Source organism: Ambystoma mexicanum, chromosome 9 (genome assembly GCF_040938575.1).
Source record: "Ambystoma mexicanum isolate Mex_15411 chromosome 9, UKY_AmexF1_1, whole genome shotgun sequence".
Lineage (NCBI taxonomy): Eukaryota > Metazoa > Chordata > Amphibia > Caudata > Ambystomatidae > Ambystoma > Ambystoma mexicanum.
In genome coordinates, this window is record NC_090931.1 from 659,725,065 (window position 1) to 659,747,377 (window position 22,313).

Consider the following 22,313-nt stretch of genomic DNA (forward strand, 5'->3'; position numbering starts at 1 on the left):
TCAACCAAATGATCAGGTCGTCTGGTGAAGAACCAGGCAGTGAACAGCAGGATACAGCAGTAAAGTAAATGGCTGGGTGTGGTGGTAAACAACCTAGAAAACCGTTTCAGCATAGAAGGCTCGACCCAGCAGATGTGGGAAGGCAGCAGCAGTCTTCAGGAAATCCTGACTGGACCTCCAATATGGCAAGTGAGGGCTTTATACCGCAGACACAGTGGGAATCAGTGTGAAAAACACCTTAAGCAGGTACTTAGTTCTGCTTCTTCCAAGAAAGAACACAGGAAACCAAGAGAGGAAGGCAGAGACCAGGTCTTGAGGACTTAAGTCCACAGAAAAGATATCATTAGAGGGGGCTTGTGGCAAAGGGTCAGATGAGCAACCATACTGGTTGGTCAGTACTAGTACTGCCACTCAGCCTAGTCCATAGGAAGTGAGAGGGAGAGCCAATATGGAGGCTGCTGTTGTAGGCTCACAAAGAGCCCATGTGATTAGATCAGCCATTTTAAGGCCAACTCGTGGTTGCCCTAAACAAAGAGAGCACTATCATTACAAGATGAGCAAGAGCCGGATTAACAAAAATATGGTGGTGGCGCAATGCTACCCAAAAGGCACATTTCTTTAAAAATAAATGTTTTATTGGTTTAAAAAAAGAATACACATTTAAACCTTTAACATATAAATCCTCCATTATCACATTAATTCATTTTCCATTTTACATTCAATAAATGAAATTAAAACATTCCTCCAAAGGCTTCAAATCACGAATTCTTTAAAACGAATTTAAATCTAACCAAGGGGAGAGTAAGCCGAGGAGAAAAGAAACAAAGACAGAAAGGAAAGAAAGAAAAAAAACTCAACTATGCGGGAGCTTTCCTTTTCACTCTACTTTCAATCGCTCACCCTGGATTTCCACAGATTTTTTTAGCGTAAATTCCAGCATCTTCATCAGTGCAATGGCAAGGCTGGTTCTTTCACCATTCCCACCATTGTGAGGGCCCCAACAGCCAACAGCCACTCGTATGCCCTTCGAGGAATTTACTTCTCACTTCCCTTAATGGTTTACAAGCAGTTACTTGGTGGAGCAATGCTTCAACACCTCCTATCTCATTACAAAATCTCCATTAAGCATTCCTGATCCCCGGTTGTTTCCTTGCCCATTGAACCTCTCTTGTAGTCAGAATGTTCATTCAGCATCTAAAAAGCAGATCGCTATACACCGGTGATGCGAATTTTTGAAGATACACTGGCAGGCAATTTAAATCTTTTTGTTCCCGATCAAGTGGCTATCTCAATTTCTCCTGACTCAATTTTTCCACTGTTCCTATCCAATCTAAATCTTGGAGTTTTTTTTCTTCACTTTGGCCGGATCTGCCGCCAAGTCGCTTATTTCAATATCTTTTTTTCCTAGAACCATTTTCACCTTTCTTCTCCATTTGGTAAGATATCTATCCTGCCCTGCTTTGCCAGAGTCGAAGATAGCAACGGGAATAACTACAGGTTCATATGTGCATTTTCTATAGAGGGCTACTGTTTTCCATAGCGCCAGAGACACAAGGGATTGCAATCTCAATTCATGCCTAATCAAACTCATAGACAATGAGTTGGGGAGTCTTAGCACTCGCCGCCATAAGAAGCCTTCAAGCCTCTCCCAGATTTGCCAAGAAAAATGGAGAATGACCTCAGCCCCATAGGTGAGAATCTGAGAAACCTTCTGTTTGTAAAACCTAATGATCGCCACCATCGAAAACCTCCCATATCTATGATGGAGAGCCTTTCCCTGATTAGTTAGTGAGATCAACATAGACCATAGATGGATGTATTGACCTTTTTCGTCCAGGTTCCTATTTATGACCACCCCCAGGTATATCACGGATTCTACTATTTTGAGGGGTTTATCTCCTACTCTCCACGTGAAACCACCACCCTCTTCTTATGAGCAGACATCATAGTCAATACTTTGGACTTAGTCACAATGACCTTCATACCATTTTCAGTAAGACATTTTCCGAATATCTCTATTCTTCTCTGAAGGCCAATGGGCGTCCTGTCCAAAAAGACTAAATCGTCCACAAATAATATCCAGGGGACTTCAGTCAAATTGATTCTTGGAGGGAAGGCTACCACGTCCTTCTGGGACAACGCCAGATCAGCAATATAGAGGCAAAACAGCAGGGGGGCTAATGCACACCCCTGTTTTAATCCTTGATATGTAGGAATCTTCCTAGTTAGATATCCTCAGTCTGATAATCGGATCCGTACTGAGGTGTTGGAATATAAGGCCTCCATGGCCTCAACCAGGTCAACAGGGCAATGCCAGGCTTACACTTAAGTATAGGTACCATCAACCTACTCCCTGAAACCAATTTAGGGTGATATAATCACCCTAGGGTAAAATGGGCTAAGTAGAAGGCACCTCTGGGGCTGGGCAGCTTATGGGTTACCCAATAGCATATACCTTAAGGTAAAAAAGGATTGCAATGGTAGGGGAACTGAAGTTCCTCCGGCCTTCAAAAAGATGTCAATAATAAAAGTAAATAAAGAGGGAAAAAGCAAAACATTGAGGGGGCCTCAAATGTGGCAATAGGTTCCCCTAATATAGATAGGAATTCTGCCTTTGTAGGTATAAAAAAATATATGTTCTCTTACTGAAAACTGAACTGGGACCACCCCACCCTTGACTGCAGGTCCGGGTCCAACCAATTCAAGAACTCTTTACTGGGCGCTCTCCTTCAAACTTCAGACAAAATAGCCCATCATCCAATCAGATAATTGATGATAATGGCCAATCAACATGAAGCCTGATCTTCAATCAAGATACACTCTGCCTGGCAGCCAATCATTTTCAAGCAGCCACAAAAATACATCCAGCATTCTACAGAACCCCTAATTCCACAAAAACATTTGTCAGCATGAGTACAGTGCCCTCATATGAGAATCCAACATGTGTTTTTGGAATAACTTGAAACTCAATAGTATAATCATCCTCGTGGGAGATTGGAAATATTTGTTTCCATCAAGTTCCCAACACTAAATCCCCAAAGACCAATGTACGAGACAGTTCTTTTAAGGCTCTAGGGCCACCACCGTTTCACCCAGGATAAATTCTAGGAAACACGGTGGATGTTATTTCGTTTACAGTATTTGCTGGAATTGATTTTTTCCTATTTGTACCTGTGAGGCTATGGGCCTCTCTGGCACACTGCTGGTCTGCAATGGAGCTATGTACAAATACGTTTGGTCGAGCTACCAGAAAGTTAAAACATCAAATGAAAGTGGAGGACCAATCAACCATCAGGTTTGCGATACTGCTAGTGAATCTTTCAACTCTGGGCGTCAATACTAGTCTGGTGGTCGCAGGAAAAACATAAAGACCACCTATTTTCAAAATAGCATATGATTGGGATTGCATGGGATATCTACAGATGGGGTCTGGACAGAATACTGTGAATAACTCATTTTTACCCCATGCTGTACTTGATTTGTACCCCCTGTCAAAATATTTAAAACACAGAGGAAAATGCACCTAGATGTACCAGCTGCACCTTATCGGATCTTGGCTCCAAAAACAAATCTCCCATATGCTGGTCTTCTAAAGTACTGGGTAGAGATGCTAAATGTCATCTTAAATCAAGCCGATATTGACATAGGAACTGTATTGCATCGTCCACAAATTGCTAAGCAGAAACTGAAAAGATGGCTCTGGATACATAATGACGTTGAACATAATCTTCTCACTTCATCGCTCTATCTTGGGCCTGCACTGAAAGGAATTGACGAGCCGCCGAAGTATTTAATTCAATTTTCATTACGTTATCATCAGGATCAGTTCTTAAGGCTGTGACTGAACTTATACAAAACGAAAGAGATGCTATTATTAAAAAAAGACAAGGAGACAAAGGATAATCTTTGACGATATTGCACAACTGCAATTGAGTCATTAAAACAGCTTGTTATCGAATGTCGAGACGTAAAAATACCAAGGACTCGTTTTCTAAGCAAATTCGCCCCAATGAATGGAAATATGGAAAATTGGTGGTGTTTGATACTGACTGGAACGAACCAAAAATTAACTTGTGCAATAATTGACTATCTTGATTACATTCTAAAGGCCGAGCTGTGATTAATGCATCCGCTTAAGAGCAAAAGGCAGACAATAATGAAATGAAACGAAATGACTGTTTTTCTGTTCCTTTTCTTTTATTTCTTTTCTTTTCCTTGTACTGTTATGCTTAATGTTGGAACAAATGTGATAAAAGTTTGTAAAATCTAAATATTACAATACAATAAAAAATAAAATAAAAAATAAAACAGTTTGTACTATCAACGCCATACTCATAATGAGAACTTACATCTTTACCACCTGGTTTCTATTTTATAAGCTTTGTAAAATATGCGGGTGGTCTCATGGAGGATTTGGGGGCAAGGGCCCACTGACTTGCCTCCTCACACAAAAATCTCATAAAATATTCAGCACTAATTGGCTAAAAGGATAGCATCTAAAACCAGATCCTGGATTTAAGAAGCATAAGAGCTGAACTATCTTTTAGGTTGCACTGCAATCCCTGCAAGTAAAGGGTCAAGGGCGTGGTCACAAGTATGCACTTCTTTTCCCCAGACTGACCCTTAGATGGGGGCCTGTACATGTTTCAGAGTTTACCAGTTAGTGTTAAAACTTGCTTTGGAATGCCCTATGACACTTCTGATAAGGACTAAAGTATACGGGTAAAATATTGCATCACACATATTGTATGCAATAGGTTAGTCTCTAAATATTTGTCCTCTTACCTGGTGTGCATCAAAATAGAATGTGTTAATTCAAGTTTCAATCCAAGTAACTTTCACAGCATATCTTAATTTCCCTCATATAGTATTGTATTGGGTATGAATGCAGATTCCTTCATCTCTGCCTCTTCTGTCCCGGTAACAAAAATGATTTCCTTGTCATTCATTCTTTCTTCCTTTATCTTTGGTGAATGGTAAAGGAATGGACTCCCCAATGATCACACAGTAGGCGATGCTAGAGTGACCAAAATCCCAAAGCATAACCACATCTATTTTGAGCATGGAGAATTGAATCATACCCAAGGGTTAGAACCAGTGACAGCAAAACCAAAGGAAGAGAAGAGGACATCAAAAAGGAACCTGGTTAGGGAACCCGATGGACCATGCATCATCACAGGAGTGGTCAGCTTGTTAGTGGAGCTGTGGGAACAAAAGCAGGATCATTAGAAATGCTCTTTAGTGGTGCGACAACTGCTCCTCCCTTTCCTTGGGTTTTGGTGGAGAGCCACAGAACCAACTAAGTGGGGCGATTTCATTGGGCAGAACCACTAACGGGTGGTTGAACAGGATCCCAGACTGACACACTCTTCGGGGAAGGTTGAGGCAGGCAGGGACAGGGGAGAAAAAAAGAAAGAAGAGAAGGCCCTGAAGCAGAGGGAGGCTGAGAAAAGTTTAAGGTGACTAGTAGGCCAGAAAGGAAAGAGAAAGGCAACTAGAACCTCACTCATGCAGTGTCCCTTGTATTATGCACATAAAATCCACACTCAGACATGTACCTGATCATAAAGGGATGGGGGAGGAGGCTTCAGAGGTGTAGCGCATATGCCAGCAGGGGTCTGCCATGAATGGAGAGTTGGAGGCCGAGAAGAGGGTCTGCACCCAGAGGGCTGTGTATCGCAGAGGGGGCCACTGGTATCGGAGTGAAACGGAGACAGTCAGAGATAAGGAATACCAAGAGCAGTGGGCCTCCTGTGCCAGTAGAGGCTGCTGAGGTGAGATGCCAAACAGGGACAGGCGGGCAGAAGCTGAGCCCAGAGGGGTGGGCTGTGTATGCCAGGAGCACTGGCAAAAGGAACTAAGAGCAGCGGCTGCATAGGCCACGAGCGGCACCGGAGCAGACGAGGAAGGCGGGAAAGCAGCGGGCCCAGAAGCAGGGGCCACAGATGTCATTAATAGCTTTAGTGCTCCGAGTCAGGTTGGGGCAGGCGGAAATAGAGAAAATGCAGGCATAAGGAGTGGCGTAGAAGCACTAGGCCTTAGGAGTACCTGGTTTTTGCTAGGCCTGCATGCTTACTCCCCCAGCTCTTAAGTAGCCATAGGTTAGCGCCCCCTGGCTGTGCAGCCACCCTCAAACCCCTGTGCCAGAGGGGCCGGTCACTGTTTACCATTTTTTTTTAGTTTATTCCTAGCATACATATACAGTTTCTATCCCTTTTCACCTTTGTGAACCACAAGGGTCAATCATTATTTGCCTAATCAAAGCAGACTGTGGGTTCACATACCTTCCCATTCAGGAATTCATCAGGCACCAGTTCAGCATGGCCATCTTCAAAGACTCACTGCAGGAGACTCCTACTTTCTTTTTTAGAACTAGATTTTCTATAGGAAAGAGGACACTAACTACACTGTCCTCTGTCTGATATCTATGTTTGGTGAAACCCCCTCATTGGGGTAAAACCTTGTAGGCTTCAAAGACACTTTAATAGCCACCAGGCCCTCTGTGCTGTGCTGTGTTATAGTTTGTGAAATGCCACAGTAGACTCCTGCTCAGCGAATATGTGTTTCCAATGGGATGACATTTAAGAGACACCCAGCGTCACATAAGGGGAAGGGGACGCGTGCAGACAGGCTCCAGTTCACGCCAAGAAGGGAGATTAGGCAGATGTTGGTGGGACAGTGAACGCATGACCTGCAGTGGGCTTGTCTTCATGCAAAGAATAAATCACTTCTTCGCCAAATCCCGTCTTTATCATCCTTGAGTGTGCATAACCAGGCACTTGGATCGAGCAACTCTTGGCCTGTGCAACTAAACCTTAACCTTAACAAACAATTCCAGCACTCAAATGATCCCTCCAGACAGGGAAGAGAGATCTTAAATCTATTCCACAAGTAAAAGTGATCTTTCAGAAAATAGATCAACAATGGTGATTTGTTCCATCAAGGGCTGCCTGACATTCTCTGCCTGCGACATGGAGCTGGGAAAATCAGAATAACAGTGGGTGAGTGAAGAGTCTCAGTCGGTGTATAACTAATGACTCCATTAAAAAAGGAGACCTTTTCGTAAAATGCTAGTTGCTGCACAATGCAGAGTTACATACATGTTCAGTGTTGGTGAATATCCATCCAGTCCAGGATGTAAAAAGTTGAATGGATTTCTTCCCTTTGCTCATGTTGGAAACCCGGACGAGTAGCGGTGTTTAGTAACTGACGTAGAAGTCCTGGGACGATAGCTCAGCGGCAAAGTGCGCGCCTTGGAAGCAAAACAACACGAAGCAACACAGGTTCGAGCCCCGGGTCCGCGCTTAGAAACCTCTGGGTGTTTAAGCGCGTTATAAATACGCAACTAAGACACAAAAAACAATTACGCAACTGAAAAAAAAAAATTTCTTCAACAGCTTAGAATGTAAAATAAATTAAAAAAGAAACAACGCTGTCTAGTCGATGTAAAAGGTTACAAGAACCATTAAGTGGACCACATACGTGTCACAAAGATGTCATTAAAGTTCATGTATGCAGTGTATAGTGGATAACAAAATGCCTAGGAACTACTTACTGTGAACTGTGCTGTCCCCTGGGTTCTAGACCCAAGGGGTGGGTCACAGATACCTCATACATATGTGTGTATCCCCAAGATATGTGCAAAAATAGTAGTGAAGTACTACAGTGAAATGTGGAGATGCATGATTAGGGAGTATTTCACTGCCTCTTTGCTGGGGATTTGAGGCGAGGTAAAGAGAGACTGTTGCATTGACTAAACAGGAATGGGATTGTAAAGCAAGGCCACCTGGCAGCTGAAACATTTGTACAGGGAACTTGAGGTTCTAGGCCAGGGATTCCCTATAGATCTGTTTCAAAATGGAATGTGTCTCAGTTTGCTGGTGCCGGGTTCTCAGAAATTGAATTCCGCCAGAGTCGCTGGCTTCACTGAATCCCCTGAGCGTCCAATCTTAGCCCATTTGCTGCAATCTAGACCTCTCTGGGAGAAAAGAGGAATGGCCCAAAACAACAAACCCCAGTCTCTTCTCATCACACTGCCATCTACAGGGACGAAAATGAACAACTTTTAAATTATGCTCCTCTGAGAGTCCCTCCAGCCTCTCTAGCCAAGCTTTCAAGACATGTCAGTAAAATCTAATTTGTGCCACTAGATGGCAGTGCTGACCTTGCTACACGTGGATTGCTGTATTAAATTGAAAATAAAAAGCCAGGTGAATACTGCCATCTAGTACACCTTTTCAGATATGTTCACACCCGAATATGATCCAAACTAAATTAGGCCATATGATATGTTCCCTGTAATAATTATTTATTATATGGACCATGTATTTTAAAAATTCGCTATTTGGAGTCAATGATTGGATTCCAGGAGCTCCAGGGCTGTAAAATGTCCGTTAGACTCTTGTCAGAGAAGATAGACTACTTGATCAAATGGTGCCATGTATTCCAATGATCCTTCATGAAGCCCCAGTCCATTCGAATTCTACTGGGGAAATGGACCAAGGAAAGGTCAGCGCTATTTCCATAATGCTAATCTTTCAGCAAAATTTGATTGCACAGTTCACTGAAAATATAGAGATGTCAAGTCTGTGATTTGGAATCCCATATTCCCTTTGAATTACATATACATCTCTTTTGTTTAGGGTACCACAATCTACTTTACTATCCCTTTACTAAATATGCAAACTTTATATTTTTGTCAGTGAAATCTTTGTGATACGAAGTTCAGCTAAAAACCCTAGAAAGTCACTGTTAGGAAAGATTCCTCTTCACTGCACCTTTCCTTCCATTTCATGGACCCCCAAACGTTTTACTTACATTTTTTATAACAGACCTGTTTTTTTTACAGTGCAGTGCACTGGCTTTTGCTCCTCTTTTATGGGGAAACTGCCATGTCCTTGAGGCTGTCAGTACTGGGAAACATTGTTGCCCTTAGTCGTGTTACTTTGTTACTACTTTTAGTAATTTATCACTTGTAGTAACTTGTTATCATTGTACAGTGCAACCTACAATGCAGTACAACGTACTTTTTGTTTTGCCCTAGACTAACACTCAGAGGATGTTGGTTACTCTAGGTGTGCTAAATGCACAAGCTGTGACTTTTTTTTACAATGTTTTGATGCATTTTGTTTTAGCCTTACTGAGTTTGGCTAGTAGCTGTGGCTCGTGGTCAAACATGTCCATGACACAAGGTTTTTCACTTGTCCTTCGGCCATCTTGTCTTGTGAGGCCAGGATAATCCTTATATGGACTTCCAGTGCCCGGGAAAGCAGAGGCTTTTGGTGGGCTACTGGAGAGCTATATGTATGTTGCTGCCAGGGAGAGGACTGGGACTGTCTGGTCCCAATCCACATACTGGTACCAGTGTGTCTGGGTGGAATTAATGAGTTTTGCTGCCAGTGGCCCTGATTGGATCACTGCTGGGGTATGTGTGTCTGGGCAGATCTATAATGGGCTAGTGGGGGCAGCTGCTCATACCTGGCTTTTTCGATAAGAAGGGGACCCCTGCACCCACCGTAGACAGATCCTGGAAGAACCCAAAGGACCAAGACTCCTGTCCAGTTACAAGACTTGCAAGGAGAACATGGACCCATCATAAGAAGGCTTGGCAACCAACTTCTGCTGCTGCCCTGGTAGGGCACTGTCCTGTGGAAGATCTCCAGCAGTGCTACGAAGGAGCTGTGACCCTTGGGGTGGACGGAACCTCCATTCTCGCCATCAGCTGGGAGTCCTGCAAGCAGAGCCTTCGGAAGTGCCGTAAGACTGCCCTGTAGCAGAACAGCTCTGAGTTTGGGGTACCGTGCTGGAGATGTCACTGTTCCGAGTTGAGGCCTGGAACTTGGCGGATCTTCAGCTTGTGCAGTAATACTTACCTCTGCAAGATTTCGTGGCCCTAGCATCAATGGGACCCGAGACAAGAGGGAAAGTCTGACCATGGAGAATTAATCCCTCTGAGTAACTGTGCATCGGTGGCAGTCATCCGAAACTGCTTACCTGAGTCCATTCCTGTCCTGAGAGGGGCCCTGCATCAGGTTTTGCTGCATTTTCCACTGAGGGTCTTTGCACCAGCATCAGACACCGACCGGAGATCAGCTCCAACCTGCAACCCCTGGCAATCAACGACTGACGGCAGGAAAAGAGTCCTTGGACCTTCTTCAATCGGCCTGCCAAATCCTGCGAAGAATCGGACTACAGTGGTGAGTTGTAGCGATACCTACCTGCACCCCGAACTCCCCTCTAAAAGTTTGATAACTTTTATAAAATATTTCTAACGCTTTGGCTTTGCCATTGCTTGTTCACACAAGCACTCTGAAAGCTGGGAACATGTTTGAAAGCTAGTTTAACTCATCCCCTGACACTTGGAACTGTTCACTGGACCCCAGCGACCCTACCTTATTTAAGGGATGGACTTCTGAAGTTAGGATTGAATCTCAGTGGACTATTACTGCAAATACTAAACTGTACCTTTCTTTTCAGGGGTTTGATATGTATTTTGCCCTACACCAGTAATTGTATGATTGTAGCTCATTTTTAGTATTGGGTGATAATATTACCTGTTAGTAGTCATTTTTCACTGTGTTATTTGGCCATAAGTAAATAAGTATCTGTATACTTGTTTGTCTAAGTGTGTTCCTGACTATTTCACTGTGTGTGCTCATTGTGGACCCCTTACAAGATCACCACTTCTTGAGACTTAGCCTAGACCACTCGCCGTGCTACCTTCAACTGGTTTGACTACAGCTCCCAAAGTTGTCCCCATCACAATAATAGGTTGGCCTTCTAAACATCTGTCCACAAGGCCAGAGTATAGAAAAACAGTCCTAACAAACACCACCACATTGGAAAAGCAAACTCTAAAAAAAAAATATATATATAAGCCTGGCACCCTATGCTGAGCTGAGTGCCTGGAGGATACAAAAGGCACCACTAAAACTCTTTCATGGGAACACTGTAACCTGGGTCTAGCTCCAAAGTAAGAGTTCCCAAAGGCTAAGCAGTGTACACCAATTGACTGATTTACGGCCTCTATTTCTTCCAGGTGTTTGAAAAAGATTTATTCTCATACTATTAACTGTCATCTGAGGTATTGGTCTGCTTTTGTAGCAGAAACATTCGTTCAACTTCTGCTTGTTTTTTCTCGAAAAATATATCTACCCCTCTGGTATACTAAATACTTAAAAACCAATAAATATTGCCTCAGTGTCTTGCATTGTCATAGTATGTCTTTGAGACTCTGTCCCTTGTGGATTTCTTGAGGTTTCCACGCTCCTTTCAAAGGAAGTAGCTCTCTGCTCGTTCTTCCAAGAGGTACGCCCAGTGAGTGGCCACTTCCTTGTAGCCCTCCACCAGCGGAACTACGTTTGCATTAAGAGAAGAGGCTGGAGGGTTGACTTGTGCCCTCCACTGTTCTAGCGCTAACGGGGAAACAGCCTCTAGAGTTAAAAGATGTCTTGCCTGGCATGTCCGCTTTGAACCCTGTGAATGAATGTCTTTAAACAAGTAGATTGCTGGGTGTTGGGCACAGTCACAGAATATTGATAGTGCCGTGCCAGAAGACGCTGATGTTAGGCACTTTCTGAGAGAGTTGCTGTCTTTACGCTGCGCTCCCACCAGAGATGCTCGACCATGTCCCACGGTACGGTGCCTCAATCCTTAGCTTCTTTTGAGGAAGTGGGCAACAGATGGTCCGCTTGAACTGTAGATAACAGAAGGGACATGCTCCTTGGTCATCAGTGTGGCACTAAGCAGTTCTAGAACGTGGGCAAGTGTTCTATACTGTCTGGGGGGACATCAAAGGCTTCAGGCTTCCAAGCCTATCCCTCCAAGCATATCCCTCCGTCTTGAATTGATGAAGGCTTTGGTCTACTGCATTAAATACAGAATTATGGAAATGAAAGGTATTGCTGAACCAAACACCTAACCCAAATCACAGATTCCCATTCACAGGTTCTTCAACTCTATGCCCTCTGTGAGCGACACAGCCCCTCAAGCCCCACACTTTGTATCGATACTGGAATTTGGGATTTAGAAGCCCTAGTGCAACAGGACGTGAGGAACTCGACACCAACCTTTCCGCAAGGTCCTGTCCCTGTGCCTAGTTTAGAAGAATTTGCCTGGTGAACTCTAGCCACTAAACGAGGGGTGTGAACCTCTTTAGCTGCCTCCCACAACCTTTCTATGCGTTAATACCAGTCCTTGGGATTTAAAAGCCCTGCTGCAATAGGATGTGAGGAGCTGGCAGCCTGCCTGAGGAGACAAAAGGACCCTGCAGCTAGGAGATGTCTATTTTGGCTGCTCCTGGTTTTGTAGCGTGTGATGCTGCTTCCGGGAGAATTCCCTCTCCAGCAACCTGGTGCACTGGGCCTCTACCACAAGGTCCATCCAGCTTCCCTTCCAGTGTGCTTTCTGCAAAGACTATCAAGAGAAGAGAGGAATCAGACATGAGCCAGAAGAAGTCTGCCCGGAGATCCCACCAGTGCGGAACGTGAGAGGGATAGGAACTACAGGGAGCCGCTCCGCTGCGTACCTGCTGCATGTTGCAAAGAAGCGGGCCCTAAACGTGGAGAAGCTGTGGAAGACGAAAGGAAACATTAGGAGACTCCTGCATTGAATTGCCTCCCAGGCACTGCATGGAACTTCCTTTGGGGTCCAAAACCAGTGCAGTGCCCAAGAGGACACGTAGCGGAGGGGCTTTTGTCAGTGGTTCCAATGAGAAGCAGCTGAACACAATGAATCTTAAGGGAATTTTAGCATGCACACATTTATTTGTCCCGGCCGAACACTTCATACCGCAGTCTGTGGCTCTTTTTAGATCCCACGCAGTAAGTTACCCGGCCTTGCTCTGTAATTAGACTATAAAGAATAGCAGAAGTCTGAGTCTTGGGCTCCATAGATAAGACCATTAACAGAGGTCGATTGGCAGGATGGCTGTTTGTTAGGGCATCTGACCATCTGAGGAAAGGGGTGCCATATTTTTTGTGCACATAGGTATCTTGCTTTGTTTTGCGTAACCTAAGTCATTTACGTAAAGAAAAGAGGACCCATCCATTCATTATCCCCTGGTTTATATGTGTTCCAAGCCTTGTGCCTGCCGGTGTAGCAAGAGCTTTGTGGGATGCTCTCTTTACACCCAGCTAGAGGCACATTAGATAAAGGGAGTGGCAGCTGATCCGCAGTGTCACCGATGCTATACCCTGGAGGATACCCTGCCCCCTCCTGTCCCTTATAGGTGCTGCTTCTTCTTTGGTCCCCAAGCTGCATCAATAGAAAAGGGCCTACCTAGGGGAACCTCTTTTCTTTGCCAAACGTTCAAGGAAGAAAAAACACATCTCAGCGGCATGTGCAATCTGAGGTGCCATCAGAAGGCCCGCGCCAAAGTAAGCACCCCCTTGGAAGGGCTTAGATTAAGCAGGAGTTGGGTGCCTTTGGCATCATTTTAGAACTAGATGCCCTATTTAAGTTTCTTTTTTACATATTTCTTCTATGCAAAACCTTTACAAATCCACATAGTGTAGGGTGCCTCCACTACGGAATCTAAAAGCCGCTTTCTAGTCACCACTTTGCAATGTGTTGACCAACGCGTATCATAACAATATACACAAATTAAGTAATGCGTGAATGTTATGTTACCAGTTTTCGTACCAAAGTACAGCGCAACCAACACCAAAAGAGTCAACCTGGCGCTATGATTGAAACAAAGATAACACTATGTGATAGGCTAAAAGAGCAGAGATGTCAGAGCGTTCCTGTGAATGCGGTGCACCAATGGAAGATGGTAGATTTAAAGAAGCATAGCGGACAATTAACCCTGTAGTTATGCCGCATTTACCCAGAGGAAAAGGAAACCTAAAAAAAGGGGCGTATTCAAGTTGTATGGTGTCTACTGGCTAAAAAGGGCTTCATCCATTGGAGTGCAGGGTAGAGAAAAACCACTTGGCCAAACTATCTGAGCCGACTTGCAGGCTTGTCAATGTTGATGGCTGCATAGAATCACGTCTCTGACATCACCAGCATCCATTTCTCTCCACGCGTCATCTACGCCTCATTTTCCTTTCCGTAACTTGCCAAAAGCCTTGGTGTTGCCTGATGCTCAATGAAAGAACAGCACGTTTTCCTTGTTTCTCGTCGAACCGCCAGGTTGGAGGGAACAGGTGAACGTGACTGGTTTCGTCAAGTCTCCTTTTTATATCATCATTTATCTCATACTGTGCCGTGAATAGGGTTTATACATGAATTCATCCTGGCCGAAGGTGTTGTTCACACTATCAGCCAGGGTAAAAGAAAGACTGAGGAACCCCTGCTGCATGGCATTATGATTTGGGCCACTTTCATTGTGATACTTTTTATTGGGCCCTGCCATTTTGCCTCCATCCATGAAAGAACACATCCTTGCCCGATTAAAAAAACCCTGACGCTAGCCCACAGGTGCGTCCATGGGAAAGCCCCAGCATACCTCAAAAAGAAACTGGTTACATATGTACCGAGATGGGCTCTCAGGTCTGAAGCCCAGGGCAACCCGTAACCACCAGATTCAGGAAAACCAACGGACTCGGCAAAGCCTTTCACACCAAAGCTGCGACCTTATGAAATAACCTCCCACCACAAATAAGACTGGAGCTCTCATGCATTACCTTCCGAAAGAAACTCAAGGCCCACTTCTTTAGATAACTCCCTTAATCCAAGCTAAAACCAGCCTGAAAATCTGTAGATTCATGTTGTCCCGTGACTTGGTTGTATAATGTGACTCTGCGTGTACATGTGGCGCCCTGATGCCTGTGGGCTACGGCGCGGTAGAAATAAATAAATAAATAATTCTGCCATTTACAGCTGTCAGCTCAAATGCAAGTATAATGAATAGAAAATACGCCTGCTTGACTCATTTGTGCTGGAATTCCATGTCTCTTGTTTGTTGTCCATGAGGCAATACTTTCAAATACCCTCTATCGATCACCAGGCTCATCCATACCTTCAAATACATGTGTATTGTCCACAAGACACTACTGTACCTTCAAATGCCTTTGTTTTGTCCACATGGCGCTGCTGTACTTTCAAATACGTGTGCACCATACACAATGCTGTACTGTACCTTTAAAATACCCGTGTATTGTTGATAAAGTATTATCTTTAACCACTGTTGGTGTTACACAAAGTACCACTGCATCTTCAACTACCTTTGTATTATCCACAAAGTGCTACTGTATCTCAATGCCCCTCAAACTCTCCCCAATGTAAGAAGCTCACTGCTTCCAGTCAAGTCTGATTTCTTATCTATTGTACGCTCTTGTGTGATCAAACGAGCATTGTTGCTCCTGTATCTATGTATAAATATTTGCAATGGTCAGGAATTGCCTGTTGTACCACCGGCGGCCCTTAAAATCCTCTCACAGTAGATGTATGCTGTAACTTTAGAGCTGTCTGGGGGGCTCCATGGGACCAGACTCTCTGTTCACTGCCCCTGCCCCTTTAAATATGATGTCATCAACCGCAACTCCTCATACCGTCTACTTATGCCATCTGGCAGGCCCAGGAAAGCATCTCAGTTGAACACCTCTTTTTTTCCTGCATCATATCTTTGGTCACTTCTGAGGAGTATCTTTACTTTTCTTTTATATAGTAGGCCGTCAGTACTTCCTCCCATAGCCTCTCTTCAAGCATGCCATTTATAACCAATTTCAGGAAATGTGTCAGCTGCTGCAGGACCCTCTCCCCAGCTGCCCCACACTGAGCCTGTGTGCTGTGCCTTGTAAATATCCTGTGTGGGTTTGGCATTGAGGACCTGGAGGGAATGTCTCTAGCCCATGTCCAGGAAGACCCCCGTTCTTCATGATGCAGCCAATTTTGGCAACAGTTATAGAGCATTCGATGCAATTAGGTGGGATCGATACCAGGCAAACTGTTGAAGCTGGTTGTGCCTTGCTCGAGCCGGTGGAAAGATCATCTCACGCATTCCAGGGCTAACTTTAAGAACAGTCATCTGGGGCTCTCACGCAAGCGAGAACCTCCTGGTGACAAAGCTCGCAGTTGGAGCGCCGGAAGGACCAGACCATCTGCTCACCTTCAAGAAGATCACATCTTATCAGATCTTCACAGAGTATACAATCGAGCAAGCCTCAGCATGCTTCGGCAAACAAACAAATGGGGGTGGCTTTGCCCTCCTTCAGTACTAGGCCTGGTTCCAGAGCCTTCAACTTTGAATTCTCATAGTCAGTACAAAAAGAACAGAAATCGCAAGGGGAACCACAGGCTCAACATATTCCTCTGGTTTCAGCATCAAAAATAAAATTAAAATGTCTTTTACGGTACGGATTCCACAGGTAACCATGGATCAACTTATTCCGCTACCAAGAGGTGATACCATCACTTTATCTAAGTCAGAGGTTTTTGATGATTCAAAATACTTTACACTGCCTTTGGAGAGATGTTACATATGCCAGTGCAAGATTTAAGATCCCTCCAAGAACCCAGAATTTGACTGGCTGCACTGCTCAGATGCTGCCTTCCTCTCCTCACCTGCAAGATTGTCTGCATATTTTCTATACAAACTTGCAGGTACTAAAACCTCTGTTCTTTAACGTGTTTCAACAGTCGATTCCCATGAACTATCCAGTGAGATGGTGAGCTCAGATACATCCCTTATGGTGGCAGGCTTCCTTACACACAAGTCCAGTTTGTGGCTTGGTTGGTTGTGGTGGCAGGGTCACCATCAGTGTTATTGATAGTCTGTTATGGGGCTACATTTAGGACTCCTTTTGGACACCAACCTTCGGGTTCCTGAACGCAATCTTGCTTGCCCTTTGGCTGCTGAAGGGCTGCTTTATGAGAGCAACTGGTGCCACTGGATCCATGTACCTAGACTGTATCCATATCATGTTACTGCCTGAGGAACCTCCAGCTGAAGCTTGGTTTCCCCGCCTGTCATCTACACCAGACAAACCCATTTTGGAGATGGATGCCTCCTTGTCGGAACAGTCCTTGGCCATGGCCATCTGGAAGAGGCTTCACAAAGAATCTCGTATTTCAAAACCCTTGGATCTGAAACACAAGCTCCCCAAAGAGAAACAATTTGTAATGACTTGGCCTCTTCTTGCACAGTGGTAGCTCTTCATTAGTGTAAAGTGCCTGCATCTGTGATCTCCACAATACTAAGCAAAGAGGCTCAGCTTGGGAGAACCAGTGTATGAAAGCTCGCCAGCTCTCTATCCTCTCCTTAGGTCAACATAGACTCCCTTTTTTCATGCTAGGTCACATCCCTTCTGCACGAGACCACAATCATCCCCAAACATGTTTCATCCTTGTTGGGCCCCATCAGTGAGGAGTAGCTTGGGTCTCTATGCCCAGCAGGCACGGGACCCACGTCTGGGCATACCCGTCCCACTCAGGGTGACAAAGCAAAAACAAAGAGGTGACGGCTGGAAGGTTTAGAAAGAATCTTAACCACTTTCATTGCTCTGGGCAACCCCACAGACTGTCGTTCTTCGCCTGCTAAGCTATTACAGAATGGGGAAGACCAAATGCAAATCAGGCTTAGTCCCAGCCAAAAGGGGCAGCCCAGTCCAAACTGCTAGGTCACATCCCTTCTGCATGAAAGAAAAAACAGAAAGAAGTGGATAAAAAGGAAAGCAGCAAGAAGACAGAGATAGCTGTGCGCACCAAGTAAAGAAGGAACATTACAGGCAACAAGAAAGTTGCAGCGCGAAGGCTCTCCAGGAATGTTGATGACGTTGGATGTAACGTACATGTCTGCAGGATGCTGCCATCTTGGAGGAAGACCAGTCTGCTGCTTCCTATTCCATGCCAGCGTCCCGAGTAGACGACCTGCGGTGAGCGAAGGGAGCCAACGCCAGAGCTGCCACGCACTAGCAAGCTACCCTGGAAAGATGAATCTTTTGCAGCATTTCTTTGTCGGATGATCTACATGGCCTTCCACGCTTCAATCTTCATGCTTACTCCACCAGAGTGAAGACGGCATTGAGGATTCCTGAAGACTTATCCTATCTTGGTGATCTTTATGGCTGCCACATGGTCCACCAGTCAGGCTTTTTGCAAGAATGATTTATTACATGGTTTTTGGGGGGGAGGGGGGGTTAGGGGGCTATTGTCCCGGGTCTTTTGGTTGTAGCCCCGAATAGAATCTCAGGGGCTACAACCAAAAGGCTAGCTAGCCCCGAGCCCCGACAGTCCCGACATTATCATAGCCCTGGATCTTTTCCAGACCTAGCAACACCCCTGGTTTCTCTACAGAAGATGCATCATTTGGTCAGGAGGTTCTGTGCATTCCTTTTGCTTGAAACCCTTGACATATGCCATTGCACCCTCCCATGGCTTTTAGCTGTGCAGTCTGGTTCCCAAACAGTTGAGAAGGAGAGAGAGCAGAATGCCGGAAGAAGTTAACATGACCTTCATGTCGATTCTGGTGTTCTTAAGACTTACCCAAACCCCTTCACAACACCCACTCTCCCATCCCCAGGAACATATGCTGTACTCCAAACCTGCCATGTAGAGGAAAGCAATTCTATTACAGGGGCTGGGGGTTGATGATGTCCTATTTATAAGAGTGGGGTCATTATGCGAAAAGGGCAGCACCCCAGCACACATGTCCTATGAGATGCTTTTCAGGGCTTGCCTTGGAGCTAGCATAGGCAATTCCTAACCAGCAGGACGAGGAAGAACTAAGAGTACAAGAAGCAGCATGACGGTAATCTGTCCTATATTGTCCATGAGACATTACCTTTACAAATGCATATTTTTTCCTGACAGGATTGGTCGTCCAGTACGCTGCATTTTGGAACGCGACGTTGACATGTTGATGACCGCCGGCCGACACCCTTATCTCGGAAAGTATAAAGTGAGTTAACAATAAGGCACAAGTCCATGGGTCAAAATGTAACCATACAGGATTTTTTACTACCTGCATGTCACATCCGGGTCACATCAGTTCTCACCTTTATCCCAGCTTGACCTAACTGTATACGCTTTAGCCTGGTGGAAATGGCAACTTTCGAGACACAGATGGCTTCTTCTCGAACACATTTCTGACACGCAGGTTTTTTGTTCTTTTTTTTAATAGCTTAGGAAAATATCCAGTTCCAACACTAAAGTGTTTCTTCGCGTCATTAGGTGTCTCCTGCTATTTGATGAGTAGAATGTGCGTTTACTAGTTAAACGCTTAGCGGATATCTAACTGGCAGAGCCTTTAGTCACATGAGAGTCTCGGTAGCATAGCTCAGGAGCAACGTGCTCGCCTTGGAAGCAAGACGGCAGGCGCGACACAGGTTTGATCCCCGGATCCGCGCTTAGAAACCTCTGGGTATTAAGTGCGTTTTAAATAACCTATCATATCATATCATGCTCCTGGGTATCAGAATGTGTGCATGTCCGCAATTGCAGGCATCCGAAGATTTGAGGAGGCATTTGCTTGCACAGAAAGTGTGTGTGCCTTTTTTGGGACTGCACCGTTGTGAACTGCTACCAACCCACTTGTATTTTATTTTGCGCAGGTGATGAGATGCGGCCTCTTCTCTTGTGCCAAAAAACGTGGTGGAGAATTCACAAAGGGCAGCTGAATGTGTGCTTCTGCTCACTTTGTGCATATGTGCAAATAAGGGGCACGTTTATGCATATCTTAAAGCACATCCCAAATTCACAAGCAGGATGCACTTTGTATTGCACAGGAGCCGTACACGTTTCCTTGCGCATATCTGGAACAGGTGCAGTGGGTCACGCAATGCAGTAAAGGGTGCGTTCGGACCCTTCGATGCATTTTTAGGTTGTACAGCAGTGGTTCTCTACGCCGGGCCCCATTGCGTATTCTGACCGCCTGACAACATGGTGGTTCCATCTTGCCAACCCTGCTGAGTCACCTACTACCTGTTGGGGGTTGGGGAGACGTGTATGCCAGGCTACCAGCCCCTTGTTGATTAAACTCTGGATATTGGGCAGTTTTATTTCCAGCTGTTGGGTTACTCCTGGTCTGTGTGCTACCTGTTCATTTCCTGTCATGTAAATACGGCTTTAGGATGCTGGGCCTTTTCCCAGCCATGGATCCTTCTTAGGTTTGCATTCTTTCAATACTTTACTCCCACCAGGCTGGGAATCTTGACTGCAGTGCAATACAAATGCAGTGCTTAAACACTTCAAGAGTAAACAGGCATTTCATATATAAATACATTCATCAAAGTATTACAAACAGGTAAATCTATTAAATCTCAAAATGAGTTATAATTAACACATGCGTCATATTTAATTAATCATCGCATGGTTGAATAACATCTTAAAATTCTTGATAATTATCACCTGTCTCACATTTAATTCAGCATCTTACTACTGAAACACACGTGCTATTAAAACCTGTAGTGTCATTATTAGACGCGTGCCACGCCACGCCACACCGGTTTCCCTTCACGTCCGTTCTCTGCGTCTGAGTGCAATTGTTAAGGCCCACCCTCTCATTGGAGTCCCTGCCCGCCACATATAATAAAGCGCTGGTTTATATTGATCGCGTAGTCTAAAATTCGAAGTTCTTAATATCGGGGTTAAAAAGGGCTGACAGGGATTTGCAGAGGAAGGCAAAAAAAAGAGCGAAAGGTCTTCTTCCTCTGCTTTACAGATTGCGCGGCACGCTACCAGTCCACTTTGCAGTAGCCACATTTAAATGAATGACGCTAAAACGTGCTTGCGTAATCAATACTCCTACAGCTTTTCTGGCCAGGTCAAGTCATCAGGAAGATGACCGTCAAGCAGGATGACATGCAACCTGTTGGTAGGTTTCATGAGTTCGCGTGACTCTCCGCCCATAATGCGCCAAGCTAGTACATCACAATTCAATTTACTGGCCACCAATCTTGAAATGCTTGTCAGGTTGTTAAAATAACAAGCAACGTTGGCCACCAGTAAGGCTTGGTTTATGTAAGCCAGCCATGGAACCGTCCAAGCGTTTCTTCCTACAAAATATTAGTGAGAATTGGGCCAGTCTGAATTTCATTTTCATTGCCTGATCCATTGTAACACACTCTAAGCCAGGGTTGCCCAATTCCAGGCGTCGAGGGCCGGGATCCTGAATGGTTTTCAGGATATCCCTCATTAATATTCCTAAGGTAAAATGTGCATACATTCGGAATAATTCTATGCGAATTTATCTCATGAATATTCATGAGGGGTATCCAAAAAACCCAGCAATGATCCTGCCCTCGTGGCCTGGAGTTGGACAACCCTGCTCTAAGCCAAAGCTGAATCGAGCAACCTGATTAGCTAGGCGGCATCTGGCAGCTGCTAGTAACTGTTAGGTTTCAAGACGGTAACACTGAAGAAAATTCGAACGGATGAGGACAAAATAATACAGATTTTTTTATCCCACGTTTTTGGTACATTTATTTGTAGCAGTTTGGAAATCAAATGAAGTCCTTTCTTTAGATTTGCTTTTTGTTCTTTACAGAAGTGTTCGGAGTCTTACGAACCTGTTTTCTTGCTCTTTTTTGCAGGTGGGATTCATGAATGATGGAAGCATCGTGGCACTGGACATATTGCATTATGCCAATGCAGGCTGCACACCCGATGAGTCGATACTGGTAAGTGCCACGAGGATAAATGGGGTCAACTATAGGCTGACACACAGATGTATGCTTCAATTAGGGCGAATTTACAAAGTTGTGCCAAACAAAGGCTAAAAGGGGAAAATAAACATTTCTAATAGCAGCCGGGTGGCTTCTCCCGTTGTCAACTTGTAGGTTTCTCAGCAACTATGAGATAACTTGCCTCGTGTCTTTGGACTGCTAGCATCCAATAGTTTCCATAGGGGCATGTTCTCTATGTAATCAATGTAATACAGTTAAGTATAATTCTCACCCTTGGGAGCTTCTATTTGAGCTCACAGTCTATGCCTTTTTAAACTCCTAACTGGTTCTTTTTTCAGAAGGATCAGCAATGTTCCCATTCACTCAGAGTCCAGGTGATTTTAAGTTTCCCTGACACTTGTTTCTTATCTCTTGATTGTCTCCTGATTCTCAGAGATCCGGTAATCTGCTCCTCATCCTTGTTAGTGCAGAAGTTCTTTTCCAGGGTCCTTCAGGCCCATGTCCATCTACATGCTAGGCCACACCTTGGACCTGGTGCTCAGACTGGTCGACAAATGCCTTGAGGCACCAGTTGGGAAAGGTTAACCTGGCCTCCCCAGGGCACTGGCTCTGCTCAGGACACTAGCTTTGTTCCTCAAAACCCCAACTTCTTCTACCCCATCAATGGTGTCAATCCTACGGGGCCTCTCTGGTTATTTCTCAGCCTCCACTTTCTCTACACTGGTTGTTTCTCCAGCATGCCAC

General features: G+C 44.8%; 1 protein-coding gene across 1 annotated transcript in view; it reads left to right on the forward strand.

The window, feature by feature from the left end:
* Window positions 1-22,313, forward strand: part of LOC138488462 (aldehyde oxidase 1-like) — a 705,629-nt gene that overhangs the window by 494,233 nt on the left and 189,083 nt on the right. Inside the window, exons 23-24 of the mRNA XM_069615436.1 lie at window positions 18,757-18,844; window positions 21,477-21,563. Coding sequence (XP_069471537.1) covers window positions 18,757-18,844; window positions 21,477-21,563 — 175 coding nt within the window. The remainder of the gene's footprint in view (window positions 1-18,756; window positions 18,845-21,476; window positions 21,564-22,313) is intronic.